Consider the following 24,217-nt stretch of genomic DNA (forward strand, 5'->3'; position numbering starts at 1 on the left):
TATCTTTCCAGGATTCTTACATGTTACAACTGTCTATATACTCTTCTCAGTGACCGGAGGTTTCTATCTCTCAAATTTTAATTTTCACAGGCTGACCCCTTGCTTGAAATGTTTTTCTTCCTCATTTTTGCCTATTGGTTTCCTTCAAATCTCAGCTACTTTAAGAAGCCTTTCCCAGTTCTCATTAATCTTTGTGCCTTTTTTGTCAATCTCCAGTTTAGCCTCTTTTATAGTTGTTTGCCTGTTGTCTCATCCATTAGACTGTGACCTCCTTAAGACCTTTCTTTGTAACCCCAGAAATCAGCACATTTCCTGGCATAGTAGGCCTTTAATAAATGTTAAGTGACTTCCATTAAGTGATACCTAACTACCTCCTTGGTTATTTTTGGAAATCAACAAGCTATTAATTATTTTTGTTTTATTTGCCCCAATCCAAAGATCATTGTTTCCTTGGAAAACAAAGCTAGTAAATTAAAACAAAGCTAGTAAATTAAAAGTTTAACACCTTTTTCTCCTGTTAGTTATAATTCATTCCAATCAGTGTTCCATTCTTTCACTTTTCTCATCAGCCTCAGTTCATTCTAAACTGGGTGTTCTTATTCTGGTGTGCAAACTTTTTTTTTTAAAGAAACATTGTGATGACTGTATTTCAATATAATGGTTTGCCTTCATAATTATGTATATTTTGTTTTATGTATTTAAAATCATTTTGAGAAAGGTTTCTAGACTTAATAGCTAGCTCAAATCCTGCCAAAAAGGTTCTTGGAACAAAAAGATGAAGCACTTCAAATCTCTTTTTATATTCCTGACAGTATTTTTTTCAAAGTCACTGTCACACTTCTATATTCACTTTATCAATTGTCTTTAACTCTTTTACGTGTCTTAAAGCAAAACTAAATTGGTTGTTTTTCTGTGAACCCAAAGTGATCTATCAAAACTTTATCTATTTCTTAATGGAATTGATTATCTTTGGTTTTTCAGAATTTCATTTTTGAAAGCTTGCTGTCCTTTCTGGGATAACTTCTCTTGTAGATTAAAAAAAAAAAAAAAATCAATTTTAGGTGTAGCGAGGTAGTATAGTCGATAGAGCACCAGCCCTGAAGTCAGGAAGACCTGAGTTCAAATCTGCTCTCAGACACTTAATACTTCCTAGCTGTGTGACCCTGGGCAAGTCATTGCCCCCCCGCCCCCCCCACAAACACACAACAAAAACCCTGAAAAAAAATCATTTTCTTTTCCAAAACTTTGCCACCTATTGGGAAATAAATCCAATTATAAATATGTATAGTCATGAAAAGAAATGACCAAATTAGCCTACTTCTTAAAAAAAAAAAAAAAAAAAAAGAAAGAAAAGGAAATATGCCATGATTTTTCTATCTGAAAAATTTAATTATTATTTCTTTGGAATTGTGGTTGGACACTGTGTTAAAGTCTTAAAGCTGATATTGTAGTCTCTTGCTTCTGCTCACTTTATTTTGCATCAGTTCACATAAATCATCTCTGATTTCTCTGAAGCTATTCTCTTCCTCCTCCTTTCCTTATAGCATAATAGTACTTCATCACATTCATGTAAGAATGTTTATCCATTTCCTAAAGTATAGGCAACCCCTCAATTTCTACTTTTCACTACAAAAAGAGCTGCAATAAACAGTATATGTTTGTATAACAGTAGATTTTTTGTTGTTGTTGAGGCAATTGGGGTTAAGTGACTTGCCCAGGATCATACAACCATAAAGTGTTAAGTACCTGAGGCCAGATTTGAACTCAGGTCCTCCTGACTTCAGCACTGGTGCTCTATACATTGTGCCACTTAGCTGCCCCCCCTCCCCCTTTCCCACCCCATAGAATTTTAATAAATGTAATCCTAATTTCCTTTTTCCTCAGACCCTTAAAATTGGCTTTCTCCACATTAGGATGCATGCAAGACTGACAAACTTTCCCATTACATTTCTATTAGAAACTGTGGTTACTTTTCTTCAACATTTCCTTTACAGTCACTTCTGACTCTTTCTAGCTGTTAAAAGATCAGGCCTAGAATACAATTTCTTCCCTTTGTTAATTCCTCCATTCTTATAATTGAGTCAAGAACTGCTTTGCTTTTAGTAAAGGAATTTCAATAGATGCAAGGATTTTAAATACCATACTACTGCAGCATACCTCCATCCAAGCTTTCATGTTTCCCAAACTCCTTAACTACTATTTTATTACTTCTTTCTATACAGGAAGTTTACAGTATGCTTTGATAAACATACCACATCAATTTCTAGTTCTATTGATTTTTAACATCAAGTACATATCTATTGTTAAACCTTTTAACTCAATGCAGTAAAACAAAACAGAAGGTTCAGTTTCTTCAATGATAACATTTTCTGTCTAAATGTTAACAGCTTCCGAAATTAGTAGCTCAATGGTACTTGCTTTTTATTAGTATAGTAAGGAGTTTGGAATTAGCACAGGACAATTATGTATATATCACCATATTGGTCCTTCTCATTTGTCCCTGACCTTTTTTAAAATTAATTTTCACCACTCTACTGAAGAGCGATCCTGTCATTTTTTATTTCTTAGCACAAAAAAAAAAAAAAAAAAAAAAAAAAAAGTTCTACAAGAGTTTTATTGCAAAAAGGGGACAAAGGCTATTGAAGAACAAACATTCTACACTGGCAAAATTCAAATTCTTTTTTGTTTCTTATGAATGAAGTTTGCCCTTCCAGAGTTTTATTCCAAACATGGTTCTCTTTGTACCAGGTCTCAAAGATGTGATATCAAATTTGCCCCCCTGTATCAGGATTGCTAGTTCACCTTCTTAGTTGTTTATATTATATGCATCTGTTTCTAGATTTCTGAGATCAAAGGTTTTTGGGGGTGGGGAAGGGGAAAAGGAGAAAAATTGTTTTCTTTCTCGAATTTCTTCACCTGTGACTTTCTGGATCTTTCTGCTATCCTCCCTACATTGTGGTCAATCTCTCTCTCTCTCTCTTTTCCTGAGGCAACAAGTGGGGTTAAGTTATTTGGCCAAGATCACACAACTAGGAAGTGTTAAGTGTCTGAGACCACATTTGAACTCAGGTCCTCCTGAATTCAGGGCTGGTGCTCTATCCACTGAGCCACCTAGCTGCCCTCAATCTCTCAATAGTATCTAGTTTGACTAGTATTTGCAGATAGTATTTCCCCTTCCTGTTCCCTTTTTACTTAAAACCCTTTTGACTAGATTTTAAAGACTGCAGTTTTTATCAGTTCTTGTTACTACTATCTACCTCTGCTTCAAAGTCCACCAATTCTATAGTATAAACCTTGTTCCAGAAATCCAAATTCAGTTCTCAGGACAGCAACTTAACTAGTTGGTATTCACTTCCCTCATCTAATTGCTCATACTTACAGTTCTGTTGCCAGGCATTCACACGGTAATGTCTAGGTAGATGACTGTTTATTATTTTTTTTTTTTTTAAAGAACTGTACTTTTATATACCACTTATTTTACTTTGATCATTGTCAGTTTCTCTGCTTTATCACTTAAGAAATAAGGTGATGATACTAGCAGAACAGTTAAAGTGGTTGGGAAGGGAAGCAAATGAATAGTAGTCATGATATCTGTAGTGGTAGTAGAAACAGCTAACATTTATATAACTCTTTAAAGATTGTACACTGCTTTACATACATTATCTCTTTTGAATTTCATAAAAACGATGTAAAGCAATAAGGTATTAGCATCATCTCTTAAATGATAAAACTGAAGTTTGAAGTGGCTTATTGTGAAATAATCATAGAAATATGTTATGAGAATGCTATGCTACATATTTCTGAAAAGACTGTAGTTATAATGAGGAAATAGATGCAATATAGCAAAGTGAAAAAGTCAATCATGAATAATCTACAGAAATATGTTCAGTAAGTCAGAAATCTATGACTTTATTAACTTAAGCACTCCTTCCTATGTAACAGTTTACTGTGCCCTATGCCAGATGTTCTTAACTTTTTATCTGCTATAGGCAAATTCACCACCCAGTAAAATCTATGGATTTCATTTCAAAATAATTATTAAAAAAACAAACAAACAAATCCTATTATTTCCACCAAAAATTAGTGTAAAAATCCCATTATTTCAGTAAAAAGTTAGTGTAAAGTCAGATTTTTCTCCCATCCAATTTTATAGACACTACAGTAACTACCCCTACCTTGGCACAGACAGTTAAATGAGCAAATTTCATCACCAGTGGTCAGTCTCTTGGTGATGAGACTTTCTGAACTCAACTGGGCTAGACTTTGGAGAAAAGAGAATCTATCTTCGAGCCCATAACTGAAGTCTTTCTATCTTGGCAGAACTTACTATAGTATGTACTTCATGGGCAAGACTTTAAGTAGCCAGTCACTTTCACACCATAATGCAGGTTTCATAGGAGAACTTTGAGATGGCTAAAATTAACATTTAAAATAATAACATATTATGTCTGTTTTCATTTTGAAACAACACTATTATTGTTTCTTTAAGTGTAAAAAGGTACATCAGAAACCCCGAAGAAGTGATCTAGTGTGTAATAAGGTCTTGACAATAAAAAACACTAGAATAGATCTAAGAGTAAACATTTCCTATGATAATGTCTCAACATGAGCTCAAAATGTAAAAAACCAAAAAAAAAAAAAAAAAAAAAAAAAAAAAAAAAAAAAAAAAAAAAAAAAAAAAAAAAAAAGATTCCAGAATTCTTTGAAAATCTGAGTGAAACTAATCCATAATCTCATACATTATACTTTCATAAGTTAGTTTTCATCTTGACTAATGAATCAATTTTGCCATCATCAACTTAGCAATAAATGCATATTATCTCCCTCTGAGACATCATTTTAAGATATAATTCAATTTTAGACTTATTTCTACTAGTCCAAATATAATTATTTATTTCCTAGTTCATAGGATTTGTAGCCTCATCATGTAGGTAGTTTTTCCACCTATCCAAAATCTCTCATCCTGGAAAACTCAGGCTGTTCATCCTTCACCCTCTCTACATACCTATACCACTTTATCTTTTGGTTAGGAAGTCTTTTTTAGGATATGTTACATCACATCTTGTGCCTAAGTCTTTGTTGGCAATATGCAGCACCTAATTTACATGCTGCATTTATTTCTATGCCCTTCTGAATCATCTGCAACTTTGTTTCTTCTGGGATTGTGGTGTTTCAGGATTTGTAGCCACATAACAATACCAGGGGATACAGCTTTGATATCAGGGTAGTTGAGAATCACTGAAAGCCAGATGAAGTCTTTAAAATGTAACCTAATCTATACTTTTAAACTCCTAAACTAGCTTATTGCCAATTTGTAGTGGCCTATCCAAAATATTTTTGACAGTCAATTTTATGCCCACCATATTTGAGCTTTAAAAAAAATTACATTAGAAATAACATGAAAGATAGAAAAACCCAGCATCATTCACAGAGTCTATCAGAAATGACTTTATCTACTACTTATTTATGATTGGGGGAATGGGGAAGACAAGACAAATTTTGAATAAGTGCTTTGATTTCAGTGGGAATTTGTAACTAGTACATATTTGATTCAACCAGGCAACTTGGTCAAACTTAACAAAATAAAATTAAAACTGTTAGGGAAAGCTAAAATTTTTCAAGGAATGAGACAGCTTAAAATACATTCAAGTGCAGTCATGAAGAACACAATAATATCTTTCTACAAAGAAGAGCAGTGAATTGACATCAAAAAACATTTTCTAAGAAAACATATATTTAAAGTGAATTTAAAACAAATTATAAGGACTAGCTGTCCCAATGCTATGATTTCTTAACTACCAATAGATATTATGAAAATTTAAAAAGTGGCACAGAAATAACTATTTTAAACTGAGCCTGGCTTATTATTATATTACGAAGATTGAAGCTCCCTAATGTGAACTTCCTTAGTACCAGCACTCCATTCCTTAACTCCTAGTCAGCACTGCCACAAAAGGGGTTTTCTTAATCCCTCAGGCCAGCCTTCACCAGAAATTAGTCACAAAATTTAGAGTCAGAAGTGATCTTAGAGGCCGTTTAGTTCAATTTATAGTTAAAAGTGATCATCTTATTTTTGCTTCTAATGGGAGTGTGGTGTGTGTGTCTATGAAGAGACACATTATCTTTAAGGCAATTCATTCAGTTTTGGGAAAGCCCTAATTGATAGGAAGTTTTGCTCATGCCAAACAAACTGGTCTTTTTTTCAACTTCTGCCTTCTGGGACTGGGTATAACAAATCTAATCTCTTTCCCAAGTACTTAATCCCCACCTTTCCCCACCCCAGAATCCCATCTTTTTTACATTTAAAATAAAATTTTATTATATTTAATATAATTTATTTACTTCCTAGTTCATAGGATTTGTAGCCTCATCATGTAGGTAGTTATTTCACCTATCCAATCCATTTAACCCTAAATGCAAAAAAATCTTCCCAACTCCAGGAAAAAAAGGAGCTAGTCTGGTTCATGATTCCAAGTTTGATCACCCTTGACCTAAAACAGGATTACCATACAGGTATGGGCTATATTCAAGAGATCTCATTGGTCCTCTTTAACCCTGAGAGTCTGTGCTTCATCTATGGATCCAGTCATTTAACTTGTGTCAAATTCATTTGTACTCTCCATCTTGTCTACACAAAAAGCATGAGAAAATATCACATAATTTACTAAAATCTGGGTAAATCAGATCTACAGAATTTTCTTGACCTAATAGTCTCCATGTCAAAAAAATATTGTTTTCTGCATTTTCATCATAATACACCATCTACCTTAGAGGCTATTATGAGAAAAATCTCTTGTAAAACCTAAAAGTGCTAATATATAAATTATTACATTTCAATGCCATAAAATGAATGGCTTCCTATGAGAACTGTTGTAAAAGACAACACTCATCTGGATGTATAAGTTTTAGTACATTTGTTTAAAAAAATTAGTTATTTCTTTATGTTAAGATGACAGTCAATTCTTTAATACAGGCTATAAAAAAGGAAAAAAAAAAAACCCTGCATAAAACTTGTGGATAAGGTTTACCACTTTACCATTTGGGCCACTCCTTACTCTATAATTTACCCGAATCTCAAGATACCTCAGGTCTTTCTTTGTCTTAAGAAACAGCATAATATTCTCTTTGTCCCCAATACAACAATTCTGATAGGGGAAGTTCAACTTTTGCAAAATTTAAATTTACAAACTGGTTGAAAGCTTATACCATATAAAAAAAAGTTGTCTTATTCTTAGACTAACAGAATTTCAGAACTGGAAGGGTATTGGAGGCTAAGTATTCTAGTAGTATCAAACTCAAATAGAAATGAGGTCTAAGTCATACACAAGGACTGTTGCAGCTGTATGCTTACTTAGTTTTAAAATGTATTATTAACATTTAAAAATTATTATTTTGTTAAATATTTCCTAATTACATTTAGTTGAGGCTGCAATTGTTTGACACCTCTGATGAAGTCAAACTGATAGGAAGCAAGAGCTCCATTTATGTTATAGTCAATTGAAGACAGCCAATGATGGGTCACCTAACTCTATCCAAAGCAAAATGCCCTATTTTTGAAGAGAGAGAGCTGGTATAGTTTTTTTTTCCTGAAAGCTATTTCAGTAGTAAATTCTCACCAGGATAAGGACAGAGTCATGCTCAATGAACTTCAAAGTAAAATAAGTAAAAAGAGAACTGAACTGAGAGTCTACAAAACTAGGCTTGAGGCCACCCTTGTCACTAATTCATTGGGTGATTCCAGTGAAGTATTTGGGAAAACTGAAGCAAGTCCTTTAACTTCTCTGCTCTTTGGTTTCCTTGACGAAAAATAAGGATAAATCAGATCCTCTCTACTAGTCCCTCTTCCAGCTCCAATATTCTAAGATTTTAAACTTCTCATCAAATGAAGGTCTCATATACCATTTTCCAAATCACACAATGGGGAATCTTTTACAATCATGAGACAAACATTGATCACAACCTCTCTTATTATCGCTTCACATTTATACAGTGAATTGTGCAAAGATGTTTTCAAAATAACTGATAGAAATAATTCAGCACTTATGCATGTCAATAAAACATACCTAAGTGGTATAAAATAGATATATGACATTTTTCTGAAGTGAAACCCACCACTAATGTTTATAAACTTGGAATCTCCCAAGTGAAAGAACAAATTTTATCACTTTATATTTTCAGTGCAATTAATTTTCAAGGATTTCTTAGGTTATCTGTTGACCATTAAAATGTTCATTTTTTTTTTTTTTTTGGCAAGCAACAATTCATTTATATAAGAATATTTTAAAGATAAAATGCTACCTTTTATTACTTTCATTCTATCCTAATAGGATCAAGATGAAACAAAGAAATCAAAGAAAAATATTACATACTTCACTTTGGCATAATTAAAAAGTGATTTCACATTTCTGAAACTCTGTAAATTAACAATGCAATTAATACCATGTTCTTGATCAATCCATCAAGAACCCCTGATTTAGAAATATATAATCCAGTGAATAAAGACAGTATACAATTTCTCCTACTAATCAACAGTTCTATAGTCTTAGGGATATAGCACAAAGTGTGTATTTTCAAAAATGTTAACTGTTCCAGAGTGATTCTTTAAGTTAAATTTAAATGTAGATGATTTTTTTCCAGTTATTTAAAACTCTTAGAACTATACTAATTTATCATTTAAAAACCAAATGCTCATTACACTGTTCTTCACCAATAAAAAAGAATTCTGTTTTATCTTAAGGATAATCTAGTTGGCTTCTTCAGTAAAAGTTTATCTTGGTCCCAAATAAACAGCCACTTTCACACTGAATTGGACTTACTATGTGAAGCTGACTTCCTAATCTCCAGCTGAAAAGAACCTTGCTTTGTAGATGTCAGCACTACACATTCATTTTCAGATTTCCATGCCAAGCAGATGGCACAAATGACTTCCAGTGACTTTTGCTAAAAGTCCTCTTTCATTATTTAACTACCAAATAAAATGAGCCAAAAAAGGAGAGACCAAGATCTCTAGGATGGGTACCTTTTAAAGGATTTTAAAACTCTAGTCAATAATAGAAATGATTTAAGCCCAGCAATTTGGGAGAGAATAACTATCTTAATTCCATACTTTGTATAATGAATGGTACACTGTCCATTGTGAGTATAACATAGTTTTTTTTTTTTAAATTTTGTTCAACAGTGTCATTATAGCCCCTAAACCTCATGGCAATATACTTACAATCTGAAGTGTATTCCACCTGTCCCGCCTGCACAGCTGCCCCATCTGCTGTCTGAGGGGTAGATGCATTACTATCAGCTTGGGCTTTACGAACAAGTGCTGCAAGAGGGTGATCAGGATCCACCACTTTCAAAGGCTATAGATAAAATGACAATAATTGAACATTTACCGCTTTTTCAGACATACTTTAAAAAATATTATGTGATCTTTCAGCTTTTAAATATGACAACTTTAACTCTTTCTCAATGTCTAGTTCAGAAAATCTTGCAATTACTATGCTCCTAAGGACTTTGAGACAAGTCTCTAATTCCTCCCCATCCCCCAAAGATTTCCAAATGTTTTTGGAAAACAAATCAAGGTAAGAAGAGCAATTATATGGCAAAAGTATTCTCTAGAGTTAGAAAAGAATTCATTTAATACAAAAGTGGCTCCAAATTTATTAATAATCACTTAATAGATAGATAAGCATTTATAAAATTCTTGACAGTAAAACAGTTCCATTTAAGGGAACCAATTATGGATTCTAATTATTGAGTTTCAAAAGTATCATCAGTAAAAGATGAACAAGGATTATTCATTCTCTGGGCATCTGCCATGTTGACTTACTAGAAACTATATGCCTAAGTATGTCTGATGAATTTCTGTTTCTTTCAGATTATGGTTGGCAGATTGCCTGACCTGAATTTTGGGCAGGGTAATTCCACTGACTTCTTTATGACATGGATTGGGCAGAGAAAAAACCAATTCTCGACTGTAGCAGAACAGCATAGACAAAAGAAAAAACAATGTTCCTATATTCTCCTTTATTTTCCAGCCACATGTCTATCTTAAGCAAAAAGCCTAGGAATAGCCTAGCCACAAAGGCTCAGAAATAAACAGTCGGCCTCAGGTATCATTAGCTATTGTGCACAAGTTAATTATACCATACATGAGTCTAGTACATTTCTGCTGCTGCTGAAGTGGCCATTCTAACTATATTACGCTAAAATAATTAAACTAAGACCAAAGTAAATTTAGTAAAAAAAAAAAAAAAAAGTCTTCCAACTCCTAGAATATTTAAGTTCAATCAATATAAAAAAAATGCTTAAATTTTCTAATCTCAAATCTGTAATGGGACTGGAGTACTTTAAAAAGCAGTACAGCTCCTTGAAACTTAATATAAGTCCCCCAAAAGGTATGTATAATAAAGACTTGCAAGACTTAACTTAGGTGGCTGGGTAATAGGCAGTGGAAAAAGAAAAAAGCTTAGACATGTTATTTTAAATGTGCTATGAATAATGTAAAATATTTAAGAAAAGAATATTCTATACTACCAAGAAAACTAGGCTTAATTCATCAAAACTAGAAGTCAATAAAAATGAATAGTTCTACTGTTATAACTACATAAATATTAATATTGATTTGGTCAAATTTTCAAGCATCCTGATAATTTTGTAATGACAGCTACAGAAATAAAATTCAAGATTAAGATTAAAAACCTTCATAAGCTCTTCAAGTCGACTGCACTTTTTGGAAGCAAAGAGCGATGGATGTAGGTAATTACCATCATCATCATCATCATCGTCATCATCTGAGTTGGCCCCTGAATCTTAAGTCAAAAACACATTTTTAGAATTTGACAAAGTTTGAATAAAGTTATAGTTCTATCAAAATGTAGATAAATTAAATAGTTTATATGCTGTTATGAATATTCATTTGGAAGTTATTCCCTATTACCTTGGTATTAAACCATCTCCTGCTTAAAAATGACATTTAACATTGGCCTTTGGAACCAAATCAAATGATTCCCCTTATCTACATCCTTTACAGGCTAAACTTTCTTTATTTGAATCTGGTTTCACCTTTATAAAGATGGGAGGCAAAGTCAGGAAAACTGTTTAATTTGCTCCATTTGAAATCCCACTGGGGTTAGCCCTGATTAACAAAATTAATAAAGAGTATTTTTTTTTTTATACTGGAGTTTATAAGTTTATAAAATAAAGCCTTAATTTATAAAAATCTCAGAAATGCGAATAATTTCTCTTTCCTATATAGTTTAGAAACTCAAGAGTCAAAAAGCACCTCAAAAATCATCTCATCCAAATTATAACTAAGAAGGAATCCCTTTCACAACATACCTGACAAATGGTTTTATCTAGTCCCTGCTCAAAGACCTTTGGAGAGAGAGAGCTCACTGCCTACCAAAGTAGTCCCCATTCTATTTAGGGGCAGTTCTCAGTGCTAGTAATTTCTTTCTCATATTGATTTGAAATTTGTTTTCCTTTCATTCATTAGTGAGGGAATTAGGACAGGTGGTTAATTGGGAAATTACTTTATCTTGTGACTCAATTCTGGAGCTACCTTAGTTCCCCCTTCTATTAAATTATGAGTCTAGTCCAACTTTTGTCTTGTGAGCAAACTTTATTCAACTGTGGGAACTGAGAAAAAACTAGACCCACCTCTACCTGATGCTTAGAGACCTTTAATTATGGACTTAAGTTATGCTGCTCAGGAACCAGTAAGATCTTATGATTGATGCCAGGTATTTCCCTAGAATTATACATCTCAAGCAATTCATGTTATTATCTAAAATTTGGTCTCATACTGATCGAATATTGTTTCTATGTTTCTTTGACTGTTTATAATCAAGTTACTCGGGGAAGTGGGATACCTTTTTTTCTCATTTCAGGGACTGCACTAACCTTCATTCTTCCCTTCCCAATTTGGAAAGTCCCTAATCTTTCCTCTAATTAGACATCAGATTACCTAATATTATATTTAGCTGAACCATTTCTTTTTCCTTAAGTGGCCTTTATTGTTTTTAATAAAAATCTGTCTCCTTTTGTATCAAGAGTCTAGTACCAAAGCTGAAGAAGGCAACTGGTGCTGATTTGCTGGGCAGTTGTCATGTATTGTTTAACACATCCTAAGTTTGGAAGCGCAAATCTTTTTGTCATTAATTTCATCTTTCACCTACTACATTGAGAATATCATTCAGGAGTCTGGAACTGAAAGAAGCCAAGAAACTTTGTATAAAACAACTAGAGTGATTTGGAAGTAATCAAATCAACAACTAAGGCATGGGCTGGCAAAGTACAGCCACTGGATGGACTGGGGATAACAGAATGAAAAATCGATGTGCAGTCAAGACATCTAGAAAAAATCCTAATGGAAGGGTATTTATTTATGGAACAAGACGTGACCATCATTGGGGTGAAGGAGAGCTCTTTGGAGGGTTGCTCCTGCTTGAATCTGGGGGTTTGTCTTAGGAGCACAAGCATTACTTCAAGAACTGGTAGTTCCATCAGTATTGGGACATTTCTTACTGAACAGATTACAACCTCTCTGCAGCATATTATCTTTAAGATCTGCTGTAACTCTCATCTTCAGGCCCACCTAGTGAGGAGACATTCTGGTGCCTGGAGACCAAAATGCATCATAGAGTTAAAATCTCTCAAGCTTAGAAGAACCTGGTGTAGTCTTTTGGCAGAGCCTTTGAGAACTCTATGTCAACACCATGACACAAAAAGGTCTTAGAGTAAGTTTTTACTGAATCTGGTATAGAAAAATAAATGAGGCCAATTCTCAAATTCATTTCATATTTATAAAAAAACATCTTTAGGCCGTAGATCTAATAGAATACAAATATCTATGTAGTTAGAAAATTGGAGGAGTGTGTGAGAGGCACAACACACCATGGTAGAATGTTCTATAATAAAATTCTGTTCCCTAATGAGATTGGAGTACCATCCAATTGAAGAATTCATCTTAAATGTATACAATTTCTTCTAATTAACAAGATTTCTGTAGATTGCTGTGAATTTTTATTTAAAATAGTTAGCTGTCCTCATTGTAAGAATATCAAACATATTCTAGAATCAAGAGAACACAAAAATAATCCAGAATAAAGAATAATAAATCAAACAAATGTCTTTGGGTTTTGAGGATTTTAAATTTCAATCCTAAAATTCAAATGATGCCATAAAGATAATTTTACACTTACATACACACACACGCACGCACACACACGTATGTAATTTCCTGGGTTATTACATCTTACAGTAAAGTTTTCTGGAGGACCATGAGATTAAGCAGTTTGTCCAGGATTATAAATTGCTGCTTATTTTTTTTGTTTTTGAAGAGAACCATGACATCAGGGAAGTGATGCCATGACATGCAAATGAACTTGATTTAAGTGAGGGAGGGCTGGGCAAGGTCTCCTGCCTCACTTTCTCCTCCAAAACCAGCTGGGTCCAGTGACCAGATAGAGATCAGATCGACTGGAGATAGTCCTGGTAATACAATGGGAATCCTTGGCCTTTATTAGCTAAGGTCTTCAAGAGGTCTCAGTTTGACTGAAACTGTACTAATTTAGTGATTAATGCTAGGTAGCAACTGAAGCAAAGAATTTCCTCTTTTCTACACCAGGTTCTTCTAAGCTTGAGAGATACCTTCACTTTCTTTAAGCCATAAATAAATAAATAAGCAAATAAATAAATGAATCTGGCAGGTGAGGACCTTCAAGGTTTCTGGCCAAAGCAGAACTGACTGTTATTTAGGTTCAATCTGACTCAATTAGTACCCAAAAGATGACCAAAAGGAGCTTGACCTGGAACCTAATGGTGACCAATCAATGAGAATCAGGTTTTGATTTCAAGCATGGTCCTAAAGAACTCTAGCCAGTAAGCCCCGTATCTTGTTAGGGTTCAGAGGTGCAAAAGAAAAGAATGCTTTTAAGAGTATCTATAAGTAAGGATATGATACCCTATGTGGACAGAGGGAGGAAAGGGAAGGAGAAAGGAAAGGAGAACAGGAAGGAAGAAGGGAAAAAGGGAGTTTTCCAACTGGCCAGAATCTAGTTTGTGGGCCAGCTTTACTTACAGAAATTGTTGTAAATAAGGGAGGAGCCACAAGCAGAATTAGTATAAAGGTTATTATTATTCTCACTCTAAGGCTGGCCCTCTATCCATAATTCCATTTTTTATTTCAACATTTGGGTTAAAGATAGCATAGGTTTCAATTTTTTCAGTCAATGTCAATAGAAAGAAGTATGTAGTTACAATAGAGAGAGAAGCAAATTATTACAACCTTTTTATTTTCTGATGAAAATTGGTTTTGCACCAGCATACTGCATCAAATTTAAGTTACTCTTGCTCTTGCATGTCAAATTCATTTTATTATTCAATGTGAAAATAAACTATGAACTGTCCTATGGGTGAAATGAAGAGTTCAATGTCATTTCTTACAGGCATCATAAAACAGTGATCTCTAAAGTGGAGGGATAAAAACCAACTAATCAGAGGGTGGGAAGATGGATGATTACATCCCATCTTCTCCATGATGATAAATCATGGACCTGTTGTCACCACAATTATCCCTACCCTAGTAGTTCTAGTACTTCTCCAGTTTGCCCTTTCTCTCCTCATTTGAACAGCATGGATTCTGAGGGCAATTATGACTTAAATGAGGTGCTCACAACAGCAAGTAAGACCAGGAAAATACACACCCACACAATATCCTGCCCCTCCACAATAAGGACAACAGCTAGCTAGTATTAACAAAGTACTTTGTATGGTGTTTCACTTGATCTTCAAATGCTGGAATGCTTCAATGCTGGAAGATGAATGCTATTATTATCCTTACTTTACATATCAGGAAAGGAGCTGAAGTAAAGGGACTTGCCCCTCCCCCTCACCCCCTTCCCAGTCCTTCAGATGGTTCCAAGAACAATTCTCTATCCGCTGTTATCTACTGTAGGCATCACAGTACTGGTCAAGGGTGAGATTTGGCTTAGGGGCAATTATCAGTGACTAGGAGTTCTGAATCTCCGTCATTCATTTTGTCACCTACAATAAGCAGATATGGATGGGGCTGTGAACTGCACCCCAGATCTCATGTCATTTCTCCCAACTCACTCCAGTCAAAATTTCACTCTTACTCTTGATGTTTCTGTCACACTTCCAAATCCCTCACCTTTGACCCTTCACTCCACATGTTTAACCAGCTGCTTAATTCTGACATTTCTATTTTCATTTCTCAAACAAGTTTTCTTCTATCCATGACAATCATTCCAGTTTACCATCATCTCATGGGGATCTCTGTAAGATCTCCCTGCCTTGAGTACCCTTACCCAATCCATCCATCACAGTTGCCCAAATGACATCTTAGTACACAGATCTGCCTATGCTTCTCTAGTACTCAAAAGTTCAATGGCGCTCTATTAACTCTATGATCAAATATAACTTAATCTTTATTCTATCCTTTTTCAATGTTTACTTTATAAAGTACATAATTATCATTTATGTTTATTTCCACATCATTTATAAAGTACATAATATGTAGCTTGTAAATTACTAAATATACACATACTAAAAAACCATTCAAGCATCTTAGAAATAATGGGGTGTATGATAAACAGTCTGGAGAACACTGCCCTAAAGAAATATGGTCTCTTAATTTTAAAGTATAAATTTCAACCCATGGAGTTTTGAAATGTTTTTCTTGTTCTTTTTTTGGTCAGTTATTAACATTAAAACTGGCTGGAAATGTGGAACCAACAGTCTAGAGTTCAGAAAGAAAACAAAAGGAGGCATACATACTTCTCTTCTCTTCTCCTTTGCTCTCCGTCAGAACAGTGTATCGCCCTTCTTTCATTGCCTTCTGGATATGTTTATAGTAAGGGTTGAGGTAGTGATCAAAGCGCAAAAAATCAAACTGGGAATTGCGGGCCTGCTTGGCTTTCAGCATGATCTCAAACTGAGCACCCTGCTTGCAGACAAAATTGGCGGTGCGCTCGATGATAGCGTGCATCTTGGCTGTTGGCGGCTACAAGAAAAACGAGCATCTTCACATGTGTGGTCAGTACCATTTTAGGGGCACATCAGCTCAACCAGCTTCTTGGGACAAGGTCTATACCATATACCAGTCTGAGCTCCCCAAAGTCACCAGGAAAGGCTGACCCTGGGGCTCACAAATGTGCAACAAGAAGGGCATACTTTGTCAATGTTCTCCACTGTCCCCTTGCTGAGCAGGCATTTAGTAAATGTTTGCTGAGCTGGAGACAGAAAATCCTTAACAAAATATAATTTTAAATCTCTACATCTAATATGCTCTCAAAAATGAAATTAGAAACAATACTCATTAAAACCAGGAAGTTAAGAAGCTTGCTAACTTTTATTGCTCAGATTCTCCATAAAAATAAAGTTTCATTTCTAAACCAATCAAGTTTTGTACTTAAAAAGGATAAATAACTACAAATTTATGTTCTGTCATATTTGTTTCTATGTATTTCAGCACTAAAACTTGGTACTGTGTTTGATGAAACACTGAAAGACTAATTTAGATCCTTTGGACTAACAGCAAAAGGCTATTAGAAAAAGTCTCTCTTAAAAACAATCATTCAGATAACATCCATCACTTTTCCTAGTAGAGTCTGCTTTTGCTGACCAAAATTTTCTCATTAATCAAAAAATCTTAAAATCAAACATTTTTATAATGATATTATATCTAGTCGTACAAAATAAAATTTATTGGCAATTTTACACAACAGCTAGGATGACAGAAAAATGGGAAGAATGTTTTACTAACATGATTTCTGTCAAATATCATATTAAGACAGTGCATTCTAAAAGAAAATTCAAAAGCAGCAGTCCTGAAATGTAATCATAAGTATTAGCACTATTTTTCTATGATCTGACCACAGTATGATTATCTACAGCTATATTACCTTTTTCTTATAGCTTTTTAGAACTGGAAGGGACTTCTGAGATCATCTAAAGTAATCTCTTTAATTTATAAAGACATTACAAAAGCAGAAGTATTTTTATTTTTTGTTTAACAGTATTTTATGTTTTTCAATTACATGTATTTTTTCAACATTCATCTCTGTAAGACTTTGAGCTCCAAATTCTTTTTCCCTTTCTCTCTTCCTAAGTTCCCCATACCCATCCCCAAGACAGCAAACAATGAGCACAAGTCTTGAAATGCAATTATGGTGTTACCATTATTAGCCATACTATGCAAAGAATTAACAGCTCTAAACAAGACTGCATAGGCAAGCAGGAATCTAATAACAATAGCTTACCAATTTGAAAGATAAGGAACATTTGTTTTTGGTCAGTTGGTCAGAAATAATAATTTCTACTTAGTTTTTTTTTTTTTAAATAGGGGATTTCTGGTAGAAATGGACAAATTCAAATAATTATACACAGAAAATTGCAGACTCTTTTGGTGGAGTATGGAAGTGAGGAACAAGAAAAAAAATTCAAAAATGGCAGAACCACAGTTAGAATCACACAAGACTCAGCAATGGCTACACTAAAAGTGTACAGGTCACTGAAGAGCAAAAGAATTGGTTGAAAATATAATACTCAGCAAAGTCAAGAATAATTTTGAACAGGGGGAAAAAAGAACATTCAACATATTGTCAGACATGATTTTGTTGCAAAAAGACTATAACAAAAGAAAATGACATTTATTATACAAAAAAAATATAGTGTAAACATCAAAAACAAATTACAAGGAACTCAGAAAGGAGAAACTTTATTTTTTATAGATGGAAATGTAAACCCTATGTCTAAATTTGTCATTAGTAACTGGATAATCTAAAAGAAATATTGGGATAAAGTTGAGTATATTATGATCCTAAAAAGCAAAATTGGGTAGAAAAAGGTAAAAAAAATTAAATCCTTTATACAAATGAGATCCAAGAAGTGACACAGGAATTAGATGAGGGAAGAAAGCTAATAGTTCAAACATAATACTAAAGATCAGGAGCAGAATTTATTAGGTAAAAAAAGCAGTGAAAATAATCATTATCTCAAAGTTAAAGCTAAAAAATAGATTTAATCACAAGAGAAAAACAGGATCATTACATTATAAGTCAGCCATATCACTCTATTCTTTTAGACTATTTAAACTAGACGATATCTGGAATGTTGTCTGTAGAACACGAAATGATGAAATGGTGGATTTAGAAAAATATGGAAAGACTTAGAAGTTTATCTTCACAGAAACAGGACAAACTAACACAGTATGGCCATACACATACAACATGCATGTATGTATATATGTATACATATGTGTACAAATATATTGGTGCATAATTGTAGCTGGTGGGAAGGGAAGAAAAAGAATAAAGTAAATAGTACATAGTTGAGAACAAGGGAAAGACTACAAGGAAGCAAAGATGGATAGCTTTGAACACAATGTATGACATTTATTATATATGCTTTCTTGAAATGTAATTTTATTGCTTTATATTTTGAATCTTTTTTTACGTTCTGCTGTGCTCAAGGCAATATGTTTTTTGCCTTAATTTTGTATTTAGGTTTTAAATAAATTTTTTTTAAAAGAAAAAAAGTTGTTGGAAAATTACCTACAAAATGATACAAAGCAGGTGAAAAATACAATGGGTAAATGTGAAAAGCTTTGGGTAATCTGAAGGAGAGGGATCAGGGGAAAGTCAGGGGAGAGCTGATATAAAAACAGCAAGGCCAGGAGAAGAACACAGAGACGATTAGAAGGTGGAAAGAAATATGCCTTACAAAGACAAGAAGAGGGGGAAGGAGACGCGTTCCGAGCAGGACCCTGAGTAGCAAGACAAAAAGTTTCTACCATATCTAGTAGTCCACACTCTGATGTAACCTTTTAAAAATTCCATACAGTGATTTTGGAAAAGCCAATTTTAACATATCCTTAATTGAAAAGCATCAGTTTAATACAAAGAAAACTGTTTAGGAGGACTGCTAACATTGCATTATTATGGAGTCTTAATCATGCCATTAACCAGTTGTTGTAGAGAAGTCATGATTCAGGTTATCCCATATATAGAACAGCGAGTCAACCTACCTAGAGGGAACACCAGGATTTTGTGGAATGGAAGTACTCTGCAATTATATGTATGAGGTGCTATAGAAAAACAGGTTTGTTCATATGCTGTGAATTGGTCCAGTTAGACTGGAAAAAACTTGCAAGTATGCCTCTGAAGTTACTAAATGATGCTTAAGAATCAGTTGGCCTACACATGAATGAAATCAAATAAAAGAATCTGAAATGTAATCATAGTAGCTCTTTCTGTAGTGGCAAAGAGCTAGAACTTAAAGGGATGTAAGTTTGGAAATGGCTAAACAAAATATGATAGATGGGCTGCACAGAATACTACTGTGATGTAAGAATGATAAAACAGACAGCTTCAGATAAATGTGGGAAGACTGGTATGAATTAAAGCAATTTGAAGTAAGAGGAGCCAGGAGATGATTTTATAAAAAACAACAATGTAAAAATGAACCCAACTTTGAAAGAATTAACAACTCCAACCAATGCAATGACCAACTGAACATATTCACGTCCTCACACTGAAGTATTGGACTAAATATTAAAAATGAAACACAATTTTGCACATAAAAATGTGGCAATTTGTTTTACTTGATTATGCATATTATATTACAAGATGTTCTTCCCTCCCTCCCTTTTCTCCACTCCTCCTCCTCTCCCAATCCCCTGGGTCTAGGGTGGGAATAAGAGAAAAATCAAGTTATTCGGCTGCAGCTTTTCCTTTTGTTTCTCCAGTGGAAAATGACAGGAATAATTTGTTTCTTTTCCTAAACTCTTTGCAAGCACTCTTAAAAAAAAAAAAAGAGACGAGCAAGGAATCTGAATTCTTCAACAAATATTATGAAAATATGGTAACAAATGCCTCTTATTAGACATAAGTTCACATACCAGTTCCACATCGGAAGGCACATTCAATCCTAAAGGGGCAATGAAAGGTTCTTCATTTTCCTCTGAGTTTTCTGCCTCAATTTTTTCAACTGCAAAAAGAAAAAAAACTTGAATCAATCTAAAACAATAGAAATTCAATAAAAAATAGAAACCAAAACAACAGCAAGTCATTGCCCACACTACTTAAAACATCTTTTTTTTTCCTTCTGTATCATGCATAAATCATCAACAACTAAACAAACCTTGCCACTGTTGAACTTTTTAATTGATCCCACCAAAGTTTTCTCAATAACACAACTTAAGTTTATTTTAAAAAATGAAGAAAGAAGTTAAACTTCATTTTCCTTTGTTGGGCCACTTCTCTTATTACTTACATTGACTACTATGCCTATTCTCTCTCCTTAGAGACCATTCTTCTTAAGAATCCCAATGCTCCCAGTCTCACGATTCTATGACACTGCCCCAATTCCTGCAGCCTAGACTGATCTCTACCTTCTTTGAATTCCTGTAGCATAATGTGAAATAAAGGGTTCAGTATTTTCTATATGTTGTTGTATATGGTTCTCTATTGTATGTGCTTTGGTTATGTCTCATTAGCCAAGCTGTAAAGCAGAGTGACTTCACAGTTTTTAGACAGATCCAGACAGTAAATGGCAGAACGCATATAGTCAGTAATGTACAAAAGATCATTTGGAATAACCATAAAAATGGTTCTTTATCAAGGGAGTTGTGCTTCTTCCACCAACTTTAAAATATATTTTCTATTTTGTTTCATTCACCCAACAAGCATTTTAATGTTTTTGTTGTCTAACAGGGCTCATGCCTAGGACCTAGAGACATAAAGCTTAAAAACTCAAGTTATAAGCTTTAAGGAGTTTATGTTCTACTATATTCATGTAAGGTCATTATATGCAATACTATGCATTATTTTTCTATTTCTCAGTATTCACCAAGCAAAAAGGCTTGTTGCAAAAGAGTATGGTCTAAAATATGTATAAAAATATGAAAGAAAAACTATTTCTGAAGTCAACAGTTTTCCTTCAACTATGCTGCTTTTTAAGAGGAAGTGCATTTATTCATGAAAGCCAACTTCATCCTATGAAAACCAACTTTATTACATACATGTACAAAATGTTTTTGCTATAAATATATATTCATAGCGCAAATGTGGAAGCCTCTCTAGAAAACCACTTGTACTGGACTATGAGACTGACCTCAATCAAGAAGAGGTTCGAGCTTGGCTTTAGACATGGACCAGCTGGGTAGCTAAAGATAATTTTCTTCATTTCTTAGTGTCACAGGCAATTAAGACTAAGTTAGAGATCAACTGCCCACCTTCATGGTAGAAAGTTTCCAAATGACACCCAAGCCAGAAGTAATCCCACACCCCCTCCCAACCTCACCCCATGCCATTCCCACATATCTACAAAGGAACTGTCTTTGGCTATTTGATATTCCACTATTTTATCTGATTTGCTAACTAGATTGGTGAGAAGCTAATATTAGAGATGACAATCAAGGTATCGGCAGTAGTACTATCCTTCCCTTCTTGCCCGTTTCATTTTTTCCATGTTTCACTTAATGCTTCTAAGTCTCTGTCCTAGGATAATGAATTAAAGAAGAAATGAAATGTATGAAAATGCTTGGTACTTTCTGGAAGCAGGGTACTATAGTAGAACCTTTGCCTCACAAAACCTTAAGGAATAAGATGCTCTGAAAAGATGGACCCCCCCAGATAAGTGAGGGTTTAATAGCCTTAAATACCAAAAACTAAACATTTTCCATCATTTTAGTAGAATGGTACACATTTCTCTACTCAGATACACTAATCAAGAAACTAATCCTTTTTTGGTGACTCAAGGCAAACAATTATTAATTATACTTTGTTAAAAAAAAAAAAAAAAAAAAAAAAAGCCATGTCCTAAGGTCAATTGAAGTGTGTGCTATTTGCCCCATGATGTCAAAACACTGAGCCTTTTGAGTTTACAGGTTTAAAAAAAATCTACTTATTTGGTATTAGAATGACTATAATCAATTTTTACTAGTCATTGTGTCTACATCCCCATCTTTCACTAATTTTCTGCCTGTGAGCAGTTGTGGGTTTTGGAACCAAATATACAAATTTGTTATAATTATATGTAACCTTAAATCAGCTCTTAAGAGCCTCAACCATGAGAAAAGCATATAGGCTATATGACATTATGGCTATCCAGAGACTTTGTTTTCTTGGTACTTCTTGATAGAGTTTTAGAAATAGTGAGGTCTGACAGCTAAGTTTCATGTAAATAAGTTATTATTATATTTAAGATATTACACTAAGCATTATTTTATTATAAAATACATTTCTATCTATTCTGCAAAAGCAGAATGCAGAAGGCACATTTAGAGAAATCAATTCAAAACAGGGATTTGACTTTAATGATCTGCCCAAAGGACATCTATTTCCTAGCTCTGTAAACCTTACAAATGTCCATTTTAAGTTGATATAATATACTTCTGGACTATTAATCTAATAACATCAAATACTGATCAACACTGTATAAGTGATGTCAAACAATGTATAGCCTCTATATCCTGATTTAGAAAACCTCAAATATTGTTATACTGTATTTTTACTTGTCTTGTTAAACATTATCCAATTACATTTGTACCTGGTTTGGGCCACCAGGTTGACACTTCTGCACTGCAAGATATTAAATCCACTGACACCCCTTTGAAATGGCAGTATAAGGAACATTAATCAAGTATCTACTATACCTACAACATTGTGGTAGGAGGGGTAGGGAAAAAGGGGCAAAGAGTCAAATTTAAATGAAATAGGTCCTCATAGATGCCCATAGATCTCAAAGACTGGTAGGGAGATAAGATAAATACAATTGGGAATAATATGCTATATTACATGCTAGCTCATCAAAGAGATTCAAAGTGATCTGTGACCACTGATGCTCCACAAGTCTCTGAGTACTCTTCTGTCTTTACAATCTCTCCTGGTGACCTCATTAGAAGCTCTCATGGGTTATAATTATCACACTGACTCTCTCTAGATGTCTGTCTGGTCTGTCTGTCTCTCTCTCTCTATAGCTTAAGTCTCCCGAGTTCTATCTAGTCTTGCTTCAACAACTATTTTGACATCCTATAGACATCTGAAATGTGACATGTCACTTTTGTCCAAAAAAGAACTTCCTATCTTTCAACTCAAACCTGCTTCCTTTCAAACATAAATTTTATGTCTCTTGGCGATACCACTATCCTTTCACTTGTTCTGTTCTGCAATCTTAGAGTCATCCATAACTCAATTTTCCTTTGCTAAGTCTTACAATTTCTACTTCCTGTAATGTCTTTTGCCTCTGCTCCTTTCTATCCATTCACATAGCCACCAGCCTAGTTCAGGCTTATATCACCAGGACAACTGTAAAGTCTAATAATTAGCCTCACTGCCTCAAGTGACTTTCTTTTCCATCCATCCTCCACAGAGTTGTCAAAGTGATTTTCCTATGGCACAGTTCTGATCTCCCTTGCTTAATGAACTCTGGTGATTTCTTTTGTATCTAGGTTCAAACACAAATTACGCTATTTTATTTTCAAAGTCCTATAAAACTTGGCTCTAACCTATGCCAATAGGTTCCTAATTCTCTTAAAGAGGACAATTAATAGCTAAGATGTCAGGAAAAAATAATGATGAACGTTGGAGGGGATGCGGGAAAACTGGGACACTGATGCATTGTTGGTGGAGTTGTGAATGAATTCAACCATTCTGGAGAACAATTTGGAATTGTGCCCCAAAAGTTATCAAACTGTGCATACCCTTTGATCCAGCAGTGCTACTACTGGGCTTATATCCCAAAGAGATAATGAAGAAAGGAAAGGGAACTATATGTGCCAAAATGTTTGTGGCAGCCCTGGTTGTAGTGGCTAGAAACTGAAAATGAATGGATGCCCATCAGTTGGAGAATGGCTGGTGGAATATTATTGTTCTGTAAGAAATGACCAGCAGGATGAATAGAGAGGCTTGGAGAGACTTACATGAACTGATGCTAAATGAAATGAGCAGAACCAAGAGATCATTATATACTTCAACAACGATACTGTTTGAGGATGTATTCTGATGGAAGTGGGTTTCTTTGACAAAGAGAAATCTAACTCAGTTTCAATTGATCAATGATGGACAGAAGCAGCTACACCCAAAGAAAGAACACTGGGAAATGAATGTAAACTGTTTGCATTTTTGTTTTTCTGCCTGGGTTATTTTTTTACCTTCTGAATCCAATTCTTTCTGCGCAACAAGAGAACTGTTCGGTT

At 34.2% G+C, this 24,217-nt stretch overlaps 1 protein-coding gene across 3 annotated transcripts in view; it reads right to left on the reverse strand.

Annotated features, from left to right (window-relative positions):
• The window catches only part of SFSWAP (splicing factor SWAP), a 108,148-nt gene that overhangs the window by 78,181 nt on the left and 5,750 nt on the right, over positions 1-24,217 (reverse strand). For all 3 annotated transcript variants that reach the window (XM_031948386.1, XM_031948388.1, XM_031948387.1), the window contains exons 4-7: positions 19,919-20,007; positions 15,796-16,021; positions 10,696-10,805; positions 9,218-9,353 (exon numbers count right to left, since the gene is read on the reverse strand). In XM_031948386.1, coding sequence (XP_031804246.1) covers positions 9,218-9,353; positions 10,696-10,805; positions 15,796-16,021; positions 19,919-20,007 — 561 coding nt within the window. The remainder of the gene's footprint in view (positions 1-9,217; positions 9,354-10,695; positions 10,806-15,795; positions 16,022-19,918; positions 20,008-24,217) is intronic.

This window comes from Sarcophilus harrisii, chromosome 1 (genome assembly GCF_902635505.1).
Source record: "Sarcophilus harrisii chromosome 1, mSarHar1.11, whole genome shotgun sequence".
NCBI lineage: Eukaryota > Metazoa > Chordata > Mammalia > Dasyuromorphia > Dasyuridae > Sarcophilus > Sarcophilus harrisii.